General features: G+C 50.2%; 4 protein-coding genes across 6 annotated transcripts; 2 read left to right on the top strand and 2 right to left on the bottom strand.

Moving 5' to 3' along the window:
• Positions 1–482: 482 nt before the first annotated feature.
• On the bottom strand, positions 483–4,396 carry NCU05182. Of its 2 annotated transcripts, XM_011395826.1 has the most exons (3): positions 2,602–4,396; positions 1,716–2,551; positions 483–1,595 (listed from the first exon to the last, which is right to left on the bottom strand). In XM_011395826.1, exons 1-3 carry the CDS (start codon positions 3,437–3,439, stop codon positions 1,461–1,463), a joined length of 1,809 nt encoding a protein of 602 aa, XP_011394128.1. In that variant the 5' UTR covers positions 3,440–4,396; the 3' UTR covers positions 483–1,460. The 2 variants fall into 2 exon arrangements, with proteins under 2 accessions (XP_011394128.1, XP_011394127.1); XM_011395825.1 differs by having other exon boundaries at positions 483–2,551.
• Positions 4,397–6,792: 2,396 nt separating this feature from the next.
• NCU05180 lies at positions 6,793–10,158 on the top strand (the record flags this gene model as incomplete). 2 transcript variants are annotated; one of them, XM_011395824.1, is made up of 4 exons in its annotated part: positions 6,793–7,456; positions 7,521–7,772; positions 8,271–8,873; positions 8,925–10,158. In XM_011395824.1, the coding sequence occupies 4 exons, from the start codon at positions 7,124–7,126 to the stop codon at positions 9,966–9,968; spliced, it is 2,232 nt and encodes a 743-aa protein (XP_011394126.1). In that variant the 3' UTR covers positions 9,969–10,158. The 2 variants fall into 2 exon arrangements, with proteins under 2 accessions (XP_011394126.1, XP_011394125.1); XM_011395823.1 differs by having other exon boundaries at positions 7,124–7,456; positions 7,521–8,873; positions 8,925–10,150.
• A 1,166-nt stretch (positions 10,159–11,324) lies between these two features.
• Positions 11,325–13,418, bottom strand: NCU05179 (hypothetical protein; the record flags this gene model as incomplete). Its single annotated transcript, XM_956749.2, has 1 exon — positions 11,325–13,418. One exon carries the CDS (start codon positions 13,416–13,418, stop codon positions 11,325–11,327), a length of 2,094 nt encoding a protein of 697 aa, XP_961842.2.
• A 367-nt stretch (positions 13,419–13,785) lies between these two features.
• On the top strand, positions 13,786–15,267 carry NCU05178 (hypothetical protein; the record flags this gene model as incomplete). Its single annotated transcript, XM_956748.1, has 1 exon — positions 13,786–15,267. One exon carries the CDS (start codon positions 13,786–13,788, stop codon positions 15,265–15,267), a length of 1,482 nt encoding a protein of 493 aa, XP_961841.1.
• Positions 15,268–16,901: the final 1,634 nt, after the last annotated feature.

Genomic DNA, 16,901 nt, shown 5'->3' on the forward strand with positions numbered 1-16,901 from the left:
TGCCATGCTTCGAGAACACGGAAACTCCTTGCGATTGTCTTTTTCCAGGCGGATGACGGTCGTTTGCCCTTGGACGCCCAGTCTTTGAAAGGGAACTTGGTCTCTATACAAAAAGTCCAAGTCCACCCATTCATTGTGAATTATGCTTCCTCTTCGATACTCAGTTCAAGAAACTGCTCGTTATCATATCCAATACTCATATCTCGAGCATACGCAACAATGGACGCCAAACCTCATCATGCCCGTCCTGATCCAACCTTCCCCCAGGTCATTCGCGCCCCCTTCAAGTCCACAACGTTCGCTCTCTCGGGGATAGGGTACGATTGGTACATTTGGAATGAGAAGCCTTTCGAGTGTCTGTAAAGGGCTATTTGCGTTGATGTCGGTTTCCACCATGTCTTCTCCTTCTTCTCCAATGGGTACTGACATCTGGACAGTTAAAAGTTATTTTGTCCAAACACGGCTACAGCGTCACAATGAATAGTCAGCAAGAGGAAAATCCACTTCGTCATTCAAATCTCAACAACGTGTATGAACGCTATCCGAGTCCAATCGCTCCATCGACCCGTCCGTCTGTCAGTCCATCCGTCCGAGCCGGTCACGTCTACCCTCTTCATGATATGATAAGGACAGCAAATGGTATCTTGGAGACAAAAGAGAAAACAAAACATTGTGCCATCCCTTCTAGCCATGGCCTTTTGTGTACTTTTGTATACCTAGAACCACCCTCTCTGCATGGTCCTGACAATGGAAATTTTGTCTACCGCAGTCTTTTGTCACTGTTCAGCACGGGTACATGAGGCAAGAGGAAGCCACGCGAGAACGAAATCAACCACGACACCGTCAAATATCCACCCAAGAATGCAGGAAAGGCCGATACTTTTTCATAACATCATAAAGCAAAACCAAACATCGCTTTTGTTTGTCAAACCACAAGGAAACCACCACTCCAAAATCACTCAGGAAATGTGTATTGCTATGTAACAAAAAGAAAAACCGTGTAATCTGTGTATCGAGTCGAAGCAATGTCGAGTCGTCCGTGAAAACCATCGTCGTAGTACTGTCGTACAGAAAAAAACGCCTTGCATCGTCTTTGCGAATGCGCTGCGCTCAACTGGAGGCCAGGGATGGTCCCAACATGGGAGATGTTGTTGGCTTGCTGTTGTTGTTCATCGCGGTTGACGTTGTTAACGCAATCTGTGCTGAACAAACAAACAGACAGACAGACAACACTCGTTGGGCCATGCCGTCCTTCCACGTACGTAGCCTGAAAACCAGGCCCACACGATGTCATTCCCGGTGGAAGAGGGATCGTGGGTATGTGTAGTACCGTACACTTGCTGTATCCTCGTCCGTAGTAGTAGTGGGTATCGTTACCGGTGTCCAGTCCGTATCCGCGATCCAAAGGCCATAATCCGAAATCCGTAGTCCGTACCCGAGATCCATATTCCGTCGAATCCTTACATAATCGGCATTGCATCCACCGAAAGCTCCGAGACCGTGCTGAGATTGCTCCGGTGTCGCTTATGCACATGCATCGTGGTCGGGTCGTCAATCAGGGAACCGCCGGGGCCGGTAGTGGGAGCCTTCCTTTTCTGTGCAATGATTTGGTTGAGCGGAGGATCCTTGTGGAAGCGCCATGGGCTTGGGGTGACTTTGAAGTAGGGGGAAACAAGAGGAAAGGAAGGGGGCAAGAAAAGATGGTCAGGTCCTACCATGGAATTGTTTTTTCTCCGGCGGGCGGGGGTGATGGGTGTGGTAACTGTCTCCAGACTGCCGGTCTTGATACCTCTCAGTGTGCCGTGGTAGTAAGGTCCCGAGAACGAAAGCGATTCCTGGGTGGCTCGGTCGCTGAGAATCAGCTGCTGGTTGATTTGGTTGCGCCGGAAAGCTCCGACAGCGTCCGCGTTGTTGGTCAGGTGGTTGAGCAAGGGGTGCATGTCCTGCTTGTCGCTGTCCTTCTTGGTCGGTGAGGTGGCGGCGCTCTCCGGGTCGTATTCAAGCTCTTCGTCGGCTTCCGAGTCGCTGTTATCGAACCTCAGGAAATCCTCAATGTCGAGCTTTGCCTCCTCCTCGTCCACTTCCTCCATGCCCAGCTCCGAGTCGTCACTATCGTCTCCGGCGTAAAAGTCGTCGCCCATGGGGAAGAAGGCCTCGGCAGGACCCCACGGCTGTGTGTTCATAAAGTCGCCAAACGTGTTGGAAGACACCATGGCGCCCATCATGAGGTAGCCGGGGTTGGTCAGCAGGGGGGAAAAGTAGTCGAGGTTAGCTGATGGGACATCGTTGATGGCCTCAGTTGCCAGGTCTGTGGCCTGATGGTCCCTCTTGAAAATCATGATCTTGCGGGAGTTGGGGTTGAAGACAGCGATCGGCTTGTTAGAGTCGGACCCGTCCAGATGGAAACGGCCCACGCGAGGTTTGCCCCGCTGGGACCGGCAGGGCCTCTCGGCCTCGGACTCTGAAGACACGGGCGCCGACTCGACACGTGCCACCTGCTTCTTCCGAATAATGGGCTCGGGGTCCTCTTCTTCTGTAGTTTCGCCGTCCGCTGTGACCGGTTAGCTCCGCACAAAGTTCGAGCACATTCTATTAACTCACTCTCGTATCCGTCAAGCTCCGCCTCGTGCGATTTGGAGAGAGCCGAGTCGGACGGCTCTGGCGTTATGGTCGGAATGGGTACCATCAGGCTAGGCAAGAGAGGGCCAGCCAGCATATTTTGTGGCACCTGGGCCTCATCCTCTGAATCGCCAAAAAACTCTTGCGGATTGCCGTCGTAATCCCAGAAGGACTCGGCCGAGGACGACTCATTGCCACGTTCAATCTCGATACGGAACGCGGGGTCCAGCTCGTTGCGGTCAACAAAGATATCAGGGAACAAGTCGGCATTGGATTCGGTCTCGGTGGTTGTCGAGTCCGAGTCACTGTCGTCGTCCGGAATACCGGCAAAGCGAACGTGACGCTTGACGCTGACCTCGGTCTCGACGGACGGTTCGGGGACTTGCTCGATGATTGTGCTCTCCTCGTGCTCCGACAGACCGCCCCAGCTCTCATTGTCGTCGGCAGCATTGTCGTCGTCGTCCTCGGGCTCTTCGTCATCATCCTCTTCGTCGTCACCGTCTTCGTTCTGCTCGTCTTCTTCGTCCTCCTCTTCGTCTTCCTCGTCGGCGTCGTGTTCTTCCTCCTGAGCATTCACTTGGGGCCGAGGGGTGTGTTCCAATGGACGCTTGCGGGAAGCTCGCGTCAAGAGGTGCTCCTCCTCGGCCGCCATGACATTGTGCTCGTCATCTTCGCTCTCGCTGAGGTCCTCGACGGCCGAGTAGCCTTCATCGTCGGAGAGGTCGAGGGAGGAGGAAGATGTAGAGGAGACGGAAACCCGCCGCTTGGTAGCCTTGAGCGGCGTCCGCGGGTTTTTTAGTTTGATGGTCGTCCGAGACATGGTGGGGGACTGGGTGACCGGGGGTCTGTATAGGTTATGGGTGGTGGTTGGTATGATGCAAGCGGCGGTGAACCGTGCGCGGAGCTAAGATTCGACAAGATCTCTTTGGTCTGGTCGCGGGCTTGAAATGGGATTGTCCCAGTCGAGTTCTTTTGCAATGTCGTGTAGGTACAACTGGATGTCGACTGGAGCTGTCGAGGGGTCTTTTAGGATGGTGTCTGCCGAGGATCTCGAGAATAGCAGAGAAGAGCGAGACAAGAGACGGGGTCGGATTTGGGGTGGGGATGGAGTGACTTTGTGACGGTAGATATTGGTGGTAGCCGTACGGTATGGAATCGTCAGGTGGGCCAGTGGAGAAACAGGGTATGCTCCTCTCTCGTCGGGGCTGTAGGTCTGGACTATCTGTCTGTCCTCTTGTCTTTATAATGTTGTCTTGTAAGTTGATGGTATGATGTTGCAGTTGATTTGATTCTGGGTAAATGGCCAGATGGAGTAAACCTCGTGTTCCGGGCCTCGGTTTTCCAAGTCCTGCTCTGCCTTGCACCGGGACACTGCGCGTCCTATGCCCTGAGGTGTCGCGGTATGTGCAGATGCTGTGCAGGGAAGAGGCCTTTTTCGAGGTTGAGAAAAGCCTGGATAGCTTCTGATAGTCGAGTGGTTATGGGTAGGGAGGGCAGGGATAGTGGGGAGATCTGGACTCTCTCGTTGAGGCTGCTGGACTGCGGGCGCTGTGGAAGGCACCCGCAGTGGGCGCTTAGAGCTCAACGACGGCCGAAGGCATCTTGAAAATCTCGACTGAAGCTAGTTTATGTATGCTGGTGTGGATTGAGAGGGCGACTTCGTTGTCTTTTTTTTTTTCTTTTCTGGGGTGGTTGTGGTGGTTGTGGTTGGGATGTTGAAAGGGAAAAAAAAAGGGAAAACAAGAGGAAGGGAGAGAAGGAGGGGAGCAGTGCTGCGGTCGAGGTCTGCAGTCCGTCGTCAGCCACTCAAACAGCAAAAGCGCAAGCCCAGCCCAGGGAATCTTTTTTTTTTTTTTTTTTTGGCCTCACTTCCTCAGTTCAGGTTGCACGGCACCTCCCATTTGCTCCGTTGTTCCCTCGCTCGCAATCTTTCCACTTCACTCGGCTGCTGCCACTCCTGGAGCCAGTAAAAGACTGCTGCTGTAACTGTCGTAACGGCAGGTAACGAACCGTACTGATTGGGCTTGTCTCACTTTTGTCCATCTCTGATTGGTCCATATGGGTATTGCTGGTTCCACTAGCTCCACCACAACCAGATCGTGGGGCAGCTTCAGTGGATTCATGTCGTGCGTTCCGCTCTCGAAAAAAGGGAACGAAACCTTGAGGTTTTCTCCCCCGAAACTGCAGTGGCACTTGTCGCGGCCCGGTTGGCTGCACTGTTTCGCGCCAATGTCAACGCCAATTCGCCATTTGGCCGCTGGTTGAGATCCATCAAGAGAGTGGAACAGACTAAAATTTCACGAACGGTGACAAGCACTGCAAACTAACAGACCCCACCCGACCCCACGTTGTCATCTCCTCTTCAGTTCAGTTTCGACTTGACCTCTTGGTGCTGCAAATGGGAGATGGGGGGGGAATGCACGTGAACTAGGTACCTCTGGGTAGGTAGGTATCGCGAGTCTTATCCGTCTTGATTTATTTGGACTCGAGTCTTCCACTTGTCACCGCTCTTTGACATTGTTGGCTGCCAGGCCGCAATTGGAAAAGTTCTAGGGACCGTACCTCTAGGGACGGGATGCAAGGAGGACGGAGAACGGAGCACATGTCAATCACGACACCTTGGATATCTGCCACGAGACTTATGACACTCGACATCTTTCTTCTTCAAGCTGTGAAAAGAAGGGACCGTCGCTTCCCGAGACAAACAAACGACGGCCAGCGCTATTCTCGGCACGGGAGGACTGGAATTTGAGGCTCCGCGATCCGCGAATTGCAACACACCCTCAAACTCGGGTTCAAGGTTCCCCGCATTCAAGACGGACATTCTCCGTTTGTCCAAGGTTGCCTGCCTGCCTGCTTTGCTGCTTTCGGTCGGATGCCAGCTGGCGTGCTTGCTTTTGCAGCTCGAGGAGATTGATGGAGGGGTAAATGTGTAGAACTCAACGAGAGGGGCGTGCATCGGAGTACTCCGTGAAATGGAGGCAAAAATAAGGTTTCTTTCTTCGCCTCGGTTGCTGTTCCGCTTTCCAGATATCGCAAGCGGCGAGTCCATCTTTCGGCCCTGTTGTAGTGTACGTAGTTCTTAGCCGAAGCAGTCATCCCAGTTCCGACTTGTCCTTCCTACGGCTCTGTTTCAGCCAATGCCATGATCTCCCGTTGTTACTCTGGTGTGGAATACGGAACAAAATTTCACCCTCCTGAACGTTGATTGGCGGTGCCAGTTTTCCCTCTGGCCTTTTCAGGATGGCCTCTTGTTCTTAGCACGACGGACGTCGGCATATTGACGAAGCGTGAGGCCTGTGGCCATCAAAGTCAAAGTGCCAAACAAACCGAGGCTGGATCCATCTGGTGAAAGTTTGCCATGTCGAAAAAATGTCACAATGTTCCTTGTCGTCATGACCCGAAATCTGTTGGGTAATTTCAGATCCCGGCTACAGCGCTAGCAACGGCAGAGTGAGGCGTACGGCAGAGGTCCAGGGGAAGAAGTGCATGCAGGAGACGCCAGCCCATTGCATTTGAGGGTCCAGATGGGGGCCATGACGAGGAGCCCATCGTACCTCTGAAGGTCCCTGATGAATATCGCTGGCCTTGGGTCTGGAAACAGATAGGTCCAAAAGGGAGTGGTAACTGGGCATGATGCCATTCACAGCCGGCCAGCACTTCCTTCACTTCCTAGCTACCTAGAACGACTGGAAGCACGCAAGCTCCCTTCCTTTGCTTCTGATGATATCTTCTGGCTGCAGGCTTTTTACGCCAGGGACCCAGGCGCCCGTCTTTGCCATCGTCCCAGTCTCCACCGTGACGTTGCCCGCTGTGGATGATCCCGGTGATGCCAGTCGATTGGACTGTTCAAAGTGCTCAAGTGGAGGCGTTGATTTGGCATTGTGTAATATGTTCGTTCAGCATCGATCATGGTTCATACAAGTACGCTACATACTCTTGTTATTTCGGCAGTCTGGCCAGAGCTGCTCCGGATGTCAAACCCAAGATTAGAATGCGACAGGAGACCATGTGGTCAGTGCGTTTAATCGTGGTTTTTCTTACCCCACATTGATGACCCCGTATGTACGTAACGGAATGACTTGCAGGCTGGACGACTGCTTGCCTGCCGGTGCAACCTTGTGGAACTCAGGTCCATCCTGACAGATCTTATCTTATCGTGGTTGCTACGGAAACTTGTTTGTGTGCTGGGCTGTTGATCGCCTTGCTTCTTCCAATCCCCCTCGTCAACACTGCTGACTGGTTGGACGACAGTTTGCCTCGCCGCGTCCGGGATGATGACTTGCAGTTGAGGCTCGCCAATCTGCTGACTACCCTCGTTAATCGATCACCACCGGTCGCGTTCAGCTAACCGACCACAACGCGAGAACAAGCACTACACTAGCTTGAAAGTGAAATACAATAGCCCGTGAATCCAAATCAACATCATTTCTCGTCTCCCGAATGCGGCGCAACCATCCTTCCCATTACACAACGTAAACCCGCACATTTCACCGCGGACAACATGGACACCCAACCAACGTCACACAGCCTTTTCGAGGTGTACCTTCGACTGCGCCCAGCCAACACCGTATCGACGTCTGGCGATCGCTTCCTCGATGTCGATGTCCCAGAACCCAGCGAGAGCGCGCCCAAACACATCACCCTGAACCCGCCAGCCGATCGACGCCGAGCAATCGAAAAGTTCGCCTTTACCCAGGTCTTTGAGGAAGATGCCACACAGCTTGATGTGTTTCACTGTACTGGGGTCGCCGGCTTGGTGGAGGGCGTCCTTGCGCCCTATGGCGATGGAACGGATGCCTTGTTGGCGACGCTTGGAGTGACGGGTTCTGGAAAGGTTTGTTGAGCACTGTGGTGCTGCGGAAAAGAGAAGAGATACTGACGATGAAATACCACTGCAGACACACACCATGCTGGGAACACGATCCCAGCGTGGCCTCACCCAAATGTCCCTCGACCTTATCTACCGCTCGCTCGGCCACCGGGTCCTTGATCCCTCTACATATCCAAACCTCGAGCAATCCATCAGCGCATCCGATCCATCAGAAGCCAATATCCTTCCAGCCACGGCCTACCTCGAGTCGGTCTATAGCACAGATCCAACGATATCCTTTCTGCGCGGAAGCGGCAATGGCCGATCGACACCTCTACAAGTACGACCTTCTGCTTCTTTTTCCGCTCGACCGTTTGCTTCTGTCTCTTCTCGAGTCCCAACCGACAAGCCCATCTGTCGGACCTCTTCTACTTCTTCTGTGGCGCACCAGTTTGGCGCAAGAACGCCAGCTGGACCCTTTCAACAAGCCCAGCGGTCGGCCAGTATCCGACTCGTCGTTACCGAAGAACCAGAACAAGAGGAAGAAGAGTCAACTGTGTTCTTCACGCCTCCTAGTCGAGCAGGAACCGTGACTCCCACGCAAACAAGAACAAGCAGGCTTCCGTGCCCAAGCCCGAGTGGACTTGGTAATTCTTTTCTCCCACGAAGTAGTCGGCTTCCAACCTACCAACCCCAGCGGGTTGGGACTTCTCCTGCTCAGCCACAGCAGCAGCTCCGGCCTGTTGCTTCTTCTACTCTTCCACGCTTCACAGCTACCTCTTCCCTGCGTTTCGCAACTATCACCCCAGCAACTAGACCCTCTAACCGTGACCAACAGAACGAATCGTCCACTCCACGCCGTTTCCGCCCTTCCGCGCTTCCCCAGAACCCCGACATAAGCCATCTAACCATTCCCTTTGACGCGTCAGCCGAGTACGCCATCGTCATCTCCATGTACGAAGTCTACAACGACCGCATCTTCGATCTCCTTTCTTCCCCCGTGAAATCGGCCGCCACCAAAGAATACCGTCGCCGACCCTTACTGTTCAAACCCACCGAGCTCTCGCCGGACCGAAAAGTGGTGGCGGGATTACGAAAGGTGGTTTGCGGAAGCCTCGATCAGGCGTTGATGGTCTTGGAAGCGGGGTTGCAAGAGCGAAGGGTGGCAGGGACAGAGAGTAATACGCAGAGTTCGCGGAGTCACGGGTTTTTCGTGGTGGAAGTGAAAAAGAGGTTTTCCCTTGGTGGACAGCACACTGGATGGTACGGAGGCGCAGGATGGACCGGGAATTCGCTGACGATTGTGGATCTTGCGGGCAGCGAGAGGGCCCGAGACGCAAAGACAGTCGGACAGACGTTGGCCGAGGCGGGCAAGATCAACGAGAGCTTGATGTATCTGGGGCAGTGTTTGCAGATGCAGGTGGCAGGTGGGAAGGAAAAGGTATGTCCTCTTCCGAACAGCTTGATGGAAAGGGGTGCTAACGAGCCGCAGCCGAATCTGGGCTTGATCAGGCGGTGCAAACTGACAGAGCTGCTGTTCACCAACTCGTTCCCCACGGGCAACAACCAGCAACAGCATCGAAACCCGCAGAAAGGCATCATGATTGTCACCGCTGACCCCCACGGCGATTTCAACGCGACCTCTCAAATTCTTCGCTACTCTGCCCTCGCCAAGGAGGTCACCGTTCCTCGCCAGCCGCCTTCGTTTCCTCCCCCCAACTCCTTCTCCAACTCGTTACCGCCTATCGGCAGTCCAAACCATCAATACCTCTCCTTCCAACAGACTCTCGAATCCGCCGCTCTCGAGATCTCCAGGCTACAAGAAGACCTCACCTACCTCCGGCACGCCCTCGACTCGGAACGGAGCCTACGCGAACAGGCTGAAGCGCATTTGTTGAGCATGGAAGATAAGATGGTCGAGCTGGAGCAGGCCATCCGCGAAGATTGTGCGGAGGAGTTCGAGAAGCGTCTGGAACTGGAAGTGAACAGGTGGAAGACGATTGTCGATGGGGAGAGGGAGAGGGGGGAAGAGTTTTGGCGGGGGAAGTGGGGGGTGTTTGAGCGGATGGTTGAGGCTGATGGGGATGTTGACATGGACATGGACGTTGACAGTCCGAAGAAGCCAGAAAACACGAGGCTGGTGGAAACGAGAACAGCGGAAGGTCAAGAGGCCCGACGACAGCTGGAAATCCTTGCCGACGAAAACGAGCGGCTACAGAGGGAGAACGAATCACTAAAACAGGCTTTGGCAGCCTGTATCGATCCTGCCAAGTCAACCAGCAAGAACAAGTCGCCCAGTCGTAGGTCGCCTAGCCGTAGTCGGAGGAAGAAGGCTCAGCTGAACTATGCGGAAGATGATGATGGGTTCTTTCAGGAGTTGAAGAGGGACCAAGGGGACATGGCCATGGATGGGTTTGGGGAGGGAAACGGGGTCGGTGGCAGTCATGGGACTGGAAGTCCGACCAAGAAGAAGAGGATCAGGAGGTTGGGAGCAAAGAAATGGGGGCAGGGTTTGGATGATGATGATCCTTTCTAAATGGCACCAGCTGGGCGGTGTTTGGGCTGTCAGAAGGATCTGTTGATTTTGTACGAACACAGGACATATAATGGGTTCACTAAGCGTGTCGGTTATAAAGGGAATTGCATTTGTTATACCCCGTTGTTTGTTATAGTCATGTCAACATCAGGCATAAGGAAGACAATGAATCAATGCTGTTACCGTCAAGGACCCTTGTTCTTGCCTGGCCATCTAGGAACGTCGCCGTCCTGTCGTTCTTTCTGTACACAACTTCAACCTGATAGCATGGCCTACGACGGGGTACTTATATGGACATCCCGTCGCTGGTCAAGGTAGTCTGACTCCCTTGTGGTTGCCAACAAATGGCATGCTCTAAGCGTCACCCTCTAGGGATCGGGCCTCGTTATTGCGGCTACTGTCGCTATCCCTGTGGACATTGCGAAGGCATGGTCACGTTACAACACCTTGTACCAAAAGGCTCGCAGGCCAACACTTATTGTCGTTGTACAGAGGTACTTTCGAATGTGATAAACTCCAAGACTACCTAGTAACCTCACAACAAGTCACATTGAAAAGGCATATAATGTATTACAAAAACGTTTTCAGTATTATCAATTATCGTATTTATAGAGATACGAACCACTAGGGTCCGCCGCCTTCAATCTCAAACGTATATATTGTATTCTCTTAGTTCCTAGAGAATTAGATTAATATCCTCTCTATATAAATAAACTTCCACCGTTTACCCACTACTATACAAAGGGTTTGGTTAGTAAAGTTAAATAGGATATACTACTACTTATTTATATTTATATCTCTATTTAGGAGAATACTAACCTAAGAGATATAGTAGTATATACTTAACTCTTCTTATTTATATAGGGCCTATATATTAAATAGGCCTAATGTAATTATAATAACGAATTTAATTAACTACCTACCAAAAACTTCAATAAGGGATACTATAACTATTATAAAATTCTTCTAAATTATATTGTTAGTATACTTCAAAATCTACTAAATTAATAATAATAAAGGGTCGTTCTAATAGAGAATATACTCCTTAACTATATAGACGACTATATTGGTAATTTCTACGAGCAGCCCTCGGTAAATCTTTTTTAGCTTATTAATTATATTTATAAGTAAATTAGAGGTATAAAGGAGAGTTAAATTCATTTAATTTATACTATCTAAACGAAATACTAGGATTGTGTAGAAAGATAGGTACAAATGCAATATACTAGCCGAATCCTACGAGTAAATCGATCGTCTATTTCCCTACATATTTTAAATACGCTAGAATTCGCGGACGCCGTTATAGTTATTAATATTTCCCTCAACGGGCGAGACGGCCAAATATAATACTCCGATCTAAGAATCTATAGTAAGCCTATATCCCGTATAGTCGTTAAGGAACGCTACACAATGTTCGACATTCGTATGGAGCTCGTAATACAATATAGTCAGCTTTTGGGCTTGATCTTGCAAGCGTCTGAGAGAGGGATCAAGGTCCTCTGTTGTTACCAAACGGTCACCTTGGTTGACCTTGGTCAGGGCACCTGTTAGTCCCGAGACCTGACTAACGAGGTCTCCTACTTCCTGCTGGGCTTGGTCGGCTTCAGCTTTGAAGTTTCTTGCCGCATTGACCTGAGCGCAAAGATTCGACAGTTGTGCATGTAGATGTGTTTTGTCATTTTGCATCATGGTTGCTGCTTCATCCATGTCTATCATGGACCTACCCTGTTCGTCGTTTTCACTTTGCAATGCCCTGTTCTCAACGATTAGATCCTCAACTCGTCCTTGTAGTTCAAAGGACTGCCTGCGATACTCCCTTGCATCAGCACTGGCCTCATCGAGATCCTTTTGAAGCTTTTCAGCATTCTCTGACTGTGTCTTGATCTGCTCTTCCTTGGCCTTGACCATGTCGCGCAGTTCTTGACTAGCAGTCTGGGCCTCTTGGAGCTGCTTCCCGAGTTCGGAGATACGCTCTTTTGAAGCAGACAGCTCCTTGATCCTCGCCTCAGCTCCTTGGAGGTTAGTCAAGGAAGTAGCCTGGGCCTTTTCGAGATCCTTCTCGAGATTGCCAACACGCTCAGAGACTGCAAGTTGAGCCTCTTCGAGCGACTTCTCGAGACCGTGGACACGCCCTTCTGAAGTTGCCAGCTGGGCCTCAAGGGCGGACAGCTTTTTGGTCTCTTCTTCAATCACTTGAAGGTCTGCCTGCAAGGAGGCTTGGGCCTCTTCGAGCGACTTCTCGAGACCGTGGACACATTCTTTTGAAGCAGACAGATCCTCCTCCAACCGCTGAACTGTCTTGACATTAGCCGTCTGGACGTCTTCGAGCTGCTGCTGAAGACTGGAGACGCGTTCCTCCGAAGCAGAAAGCTCCGTGGTCTTTTTCTCAAGATCCTTCTCGAGATTGCGGAGACGCCTTTTCGACAGAGACAGCTGGCTGTCAAGACCCTGGACTTTTTCGGCATGGGCCTTCTCGAGTTGGGAGACTTGGGATTTCACGCCCTCCAGCTCGCTCTTCAAGTCCTCTTTCTGGCTTGTCAACAAGTCAATGTCCTGCTGAAAGACGCGCTTGCACCAATCCTTTATTTTGTGGACACGACTTTTGTTCTCATTCATGACCTCCTTGCATTGGTTGAGAGTTTTGTCCCGAGTGTCCCAAGAGTTTTGAAGAGTCTGCTTGTCGGTCATTCTTTGTGCTTGGAGTATTTTCAACTCCTTATCCAGCAACAGCTTTTCTTCTTCCAGACGAGAGATCGTATCTCGAAGGCTCGAGTCGGATTGTTCCGACTGCAGCACTTCAATTCTTTGCTCAAGCTTGCGGACTTGGCTGGTAGCCTTTGTCTCGGCCTGTTTGAGCTGTTCTTGCGTCTCTTTGACCTCTGTCTTTAGTCGCGTATTGTCCGTGACAGACTTTTGCAACTCGGTCTTGAGCTTGGTAATCTCTTCGTTGGCTTCTCGGATTTCATTGAATACGTCTTGTTGCGTATCAACTTGGCCGGTCGCTTGACCGTTGAGGTGTCGCTTGATGCGCGTCTCGGTATCTTTGTCAATGACCTTTTGTATGATGCCATCAGCTAAACCCATATCGAACAGTGTAACCGCAAACTTGGCCTCCTCAGGTGTGATGGCGATGGTCTCGATCTCCACATTGTTCGTGATCGTTTCCATCCTGTGCTTGGTCTCTCTGTGCGCCTGCTTTGTGTAATTGTCGAATCGGTCGACTGTACTTTGCACCTTGGCCGCCTGGCTCAAGATGCGGCGTGTTTCCTTTGTGTCCAAGACCACATTGTCATCAACTTTCTGCTCGGTACAGAAGTCATTCCAACACTGTTCGATGCCATCTACCGTTGCGCGGCCGCTTTGCACCACCTCAGTTGCCTTTTTGACAACGGCACTCAAGTCCTTGGTGGCCATAACCCCCAACCGGTGCAGCGAGGTATCGACGGGCATCTTGACGGTATTTTTTTGTTAAGTGCGGCGTGATGATGGGCAGATAGAGGTAGTTGAAGAAACGTTTTTCTGCGACCAAATGTAAGGTATACCTTTGAGTGTTTGGGGGGAGAGGGGGGGTGTACTGGGTCTCGTCCCGTCTTGCCCTAACGCGTCAGTCGAAAAGACCCGACGCGTCAAAATTACCTCTACGGACGCGTACCGCTGGATCTATACAGGTACCCGTTGAAGATAAGGTACATGTACAGCCCTCAGGCACATACCTTTACGTACTTCACTTCCATTACATGCCCTAGACTTTTACAGATTTTGAACGGCTGAATCCACCCATACCCGACACACACACAGCGCCTACAGGATCATCACGATGGAGAATACGCTGCTAAGCACTCGCGACTTGGGACACTCCGAGTTCACGACGACGTGGCGAACGCTGTCGGAGGAACCCACCACCCAACGACCGCTTGTAGGGCCAGAGCAGAAGCTCATGATCCAGGCTTTGACAGGAGCATACAGCTCCAACTTTAGCCTTTGCATATGTCTGCCTGATGTCATGAAAATCAGCATCAAAAACCCGGCAGTGGTATTGCACAGTACAGCAAACTCATTGGCTGATGATATCAAAGAGGGCAGAGAAGAATACGCCGTCTTGCTCCACGCCATCCCAACTGGCCTGCGCAACTCTTTGATTCAAGGGACACTGGTACATGACTATGTCACAGATTCAGTCAAGTATATCGAAGAGCTAGGCGACCGTGGCACTTTTCCAGGCGTGTATGCTGTTGGCATTGCCTTCCGCCACCGTTATACAGCTGAACGAGGCGCTTTCCTGAACTATCGGGAGTGCACCCAAGTCATCAGCATCCTTGAAAACTACGCGGCTGCCTACCGCCTGTTGGCCACCAGTCACGAAGGCTCCCAGTTGCCACCCGAAGCCGAGCAAGTCATCAAAGACGCTCGCGAGCTTGACAAAACCTGTGGATATCCACATGAGGCCGTTGAAGATGCATCAGCTGGCACTACACTCCACTATCTCCCAACGTACGGTAGTGCAAACATACACAAGCTGGAGGTATTCATCGAATCCTTCAAGAGACGAGCCAAGGCTCTCCAAAAGCTTGACAACACAGGCAGCGCGTACATGCACCAAGGGCCTCTGTACGTAGGGTGCACTGCAGGTCAAATGTCTGAACGCATGAAGCAGCACCATTACGAGCCCTCCATGTCCGCCTTGCCAATGAAGAATATGTTCTTGGCCCTGACTATGGGCGCCCTGCTGCAGATTGGGCTCAAGCCCTACACTGTTGGAGTGCCCATCCTACCCGTTTGGGTGGGAGAACATCTTCCCTTGGCTGAAAGACTGGTCACCATGCTTGCAAGTTCGCTGATATCCCAAGACGGATTCAATGGCATTCAGGCTGGCTCGAAAGCGGGCCAAGACTGCGACGAGGCAGGTCTGTATGTTGCGGAAGAGACAACATACTTTAAAAATAACCTGGATCGCACATTGGCTGATGCCGATCAATTCTTCACGGATACCGAGGGCGTTGATCACTTGAGGCAGTCTTTGCAGTTTGTCAAGACAGGCGAGCTTGAACGCAAGCTCAGTACCATTGAGCTGCTGCTCGGCGAGATGGAGACTAGCACAGCTATGCTCAAGCAGCTGGGGGCGCGATTCCAAATTGGTGCAGAGCTGCGCCAAGCACAGGAGCGTCATCGGGCCATCATCAAGCAATACAGGTTCAAGCGCACCTTTGTCAAGCTGTTGCGAAGCATGACACGTCGGTTGAACCTTGATGACGATACGATCTTTGTGGAGGCTAGCAACCCTTGGCAGACAGAAGATTAGCACACCTATGTAGTTTGAATTGAAATAGAGTGTGTGCTTAACTTCGACCAAAAAGTGCAAGTGTCTGAGTGAAACAGTATGCCGTACTTTGCATATCGCGTAATGTCTAATTGAAATAATCTTTCGTACTTGGTATATCGAGTAATATCGGTTGTTATGCGTGTTACTTTGAAGGACGTCGGCAAACTGTCGTATGCAGCTAGTGTTCGCCGGGCACAAACTGTTAAATACTAGAACCGAGCACAAACTCGCATGTACAGCGGTTGTCCACCGGGCACAAACTGTAATATATAAGGACCGAGTACAAATTTTCGTATACAGCGGGCATTCGCCGGGCACAAACTATTAAATACTAGGACCGAGTACAAACTCGCGTGTATAGCGGTTGTTCACCGGGCACAAACTGTAATATATACTCTAAGGACCGAGCACAAACTGTCGTATGCAGCTGGTGTTCGCCGGGCACAAACTGTTAAATACTAGAACCGAGCACAAACTCTCGTATGCAGCGGGTCTTTACCGGGCACAAACTGTAATATATAAGGACTAAGCACAAACTCTAGTGTATAGCTAGTGTTCGCCGGGCACAAACCACCTAGAATGTAGAAACATTACCGTAGCGGGAAATCCCCCATTATATCTAGGCTAGAGGGGGGTGACCTAAGCTAGAAAAATCACCTAGCCTAAGTGTGGTACCTAGCCTAGTCAAAACACCTAGCCTAGTCAACCAAGGAAGGGCTTTAATTAGTTTATATTTAATATCGGAATTAGGCGCTATAAGACTTCGCTAAAGCATTTGAAGTCTAGCAGTTTATTACAACAGGCGATATTAAATATACGGACCACTATAAGAAAGCCCCTAAGTATAATTACCAATATTAATAATGCAGCAATCGCTTACAGAGACCACATTCAAACGCACGGACTATAAATGCAATTAATTACTTATAAGCTAATGCTCTTAATACTAAATGTATTGCGCCGATATACTAAGTGCGTATAGTGCCCGGCATACCCAATTAATTTATCTCCGAATTTATAATTAAAGCTATTACGAAATTACAATACTATAATAATAAAAATATTTAGACAATCCGTTTATTTCCTATTTATATTATAAAAATATAAAACATTGGAATCGGATTTTATCGCTATTATACATCGCTATAATTCTATATAATCCGGATATAGTAGTAAATATATACAATTCCCGTTAAAATCCTAATTGTCTTAGTAATAGTAATTATAATAAATATAATAATTATAAATAATAATATTCTACTACTATTAATAGAAATTAATAGTATTAATTAATTTATCTATAATAGAGGACATAAATATAGTTTAAATGTAGCTAGTACGGTAATAAGCAATACGCTCTTTATAGAAATTAATAGGGTCGATTAATTCATTTATAAATAGATACTCCTCGAAGTCGAAATTATTATAATAATTGTTAAACGGAGAACTACTACAGCCACCCTACTTACTACGCCTAATTATTCTTCGGCCGCCTCTAGTATAGCCGGTTAATATATTTACAAACGGGCTATTGTTAGCGGTAGTGCTAAATAGAGTACTAAATAGGGTACTAGAACTACTAACAGTAGCGGCTATATATAATTAGGACTGGG

The sequence above is a fragment of the Neurospora crassa genome, linkage group IV (assembly GCF_000182925.2).
Source record: "Neurospora crassa OR74A linkage group IV, whole genome shotgun sequence".
Lineage (NCBI taxonomy): Eukaryota > Fungi > Ascomycota > Sordariomycetes > Sordariales > Sordariaceae > Neurospora > Neurospora crassa.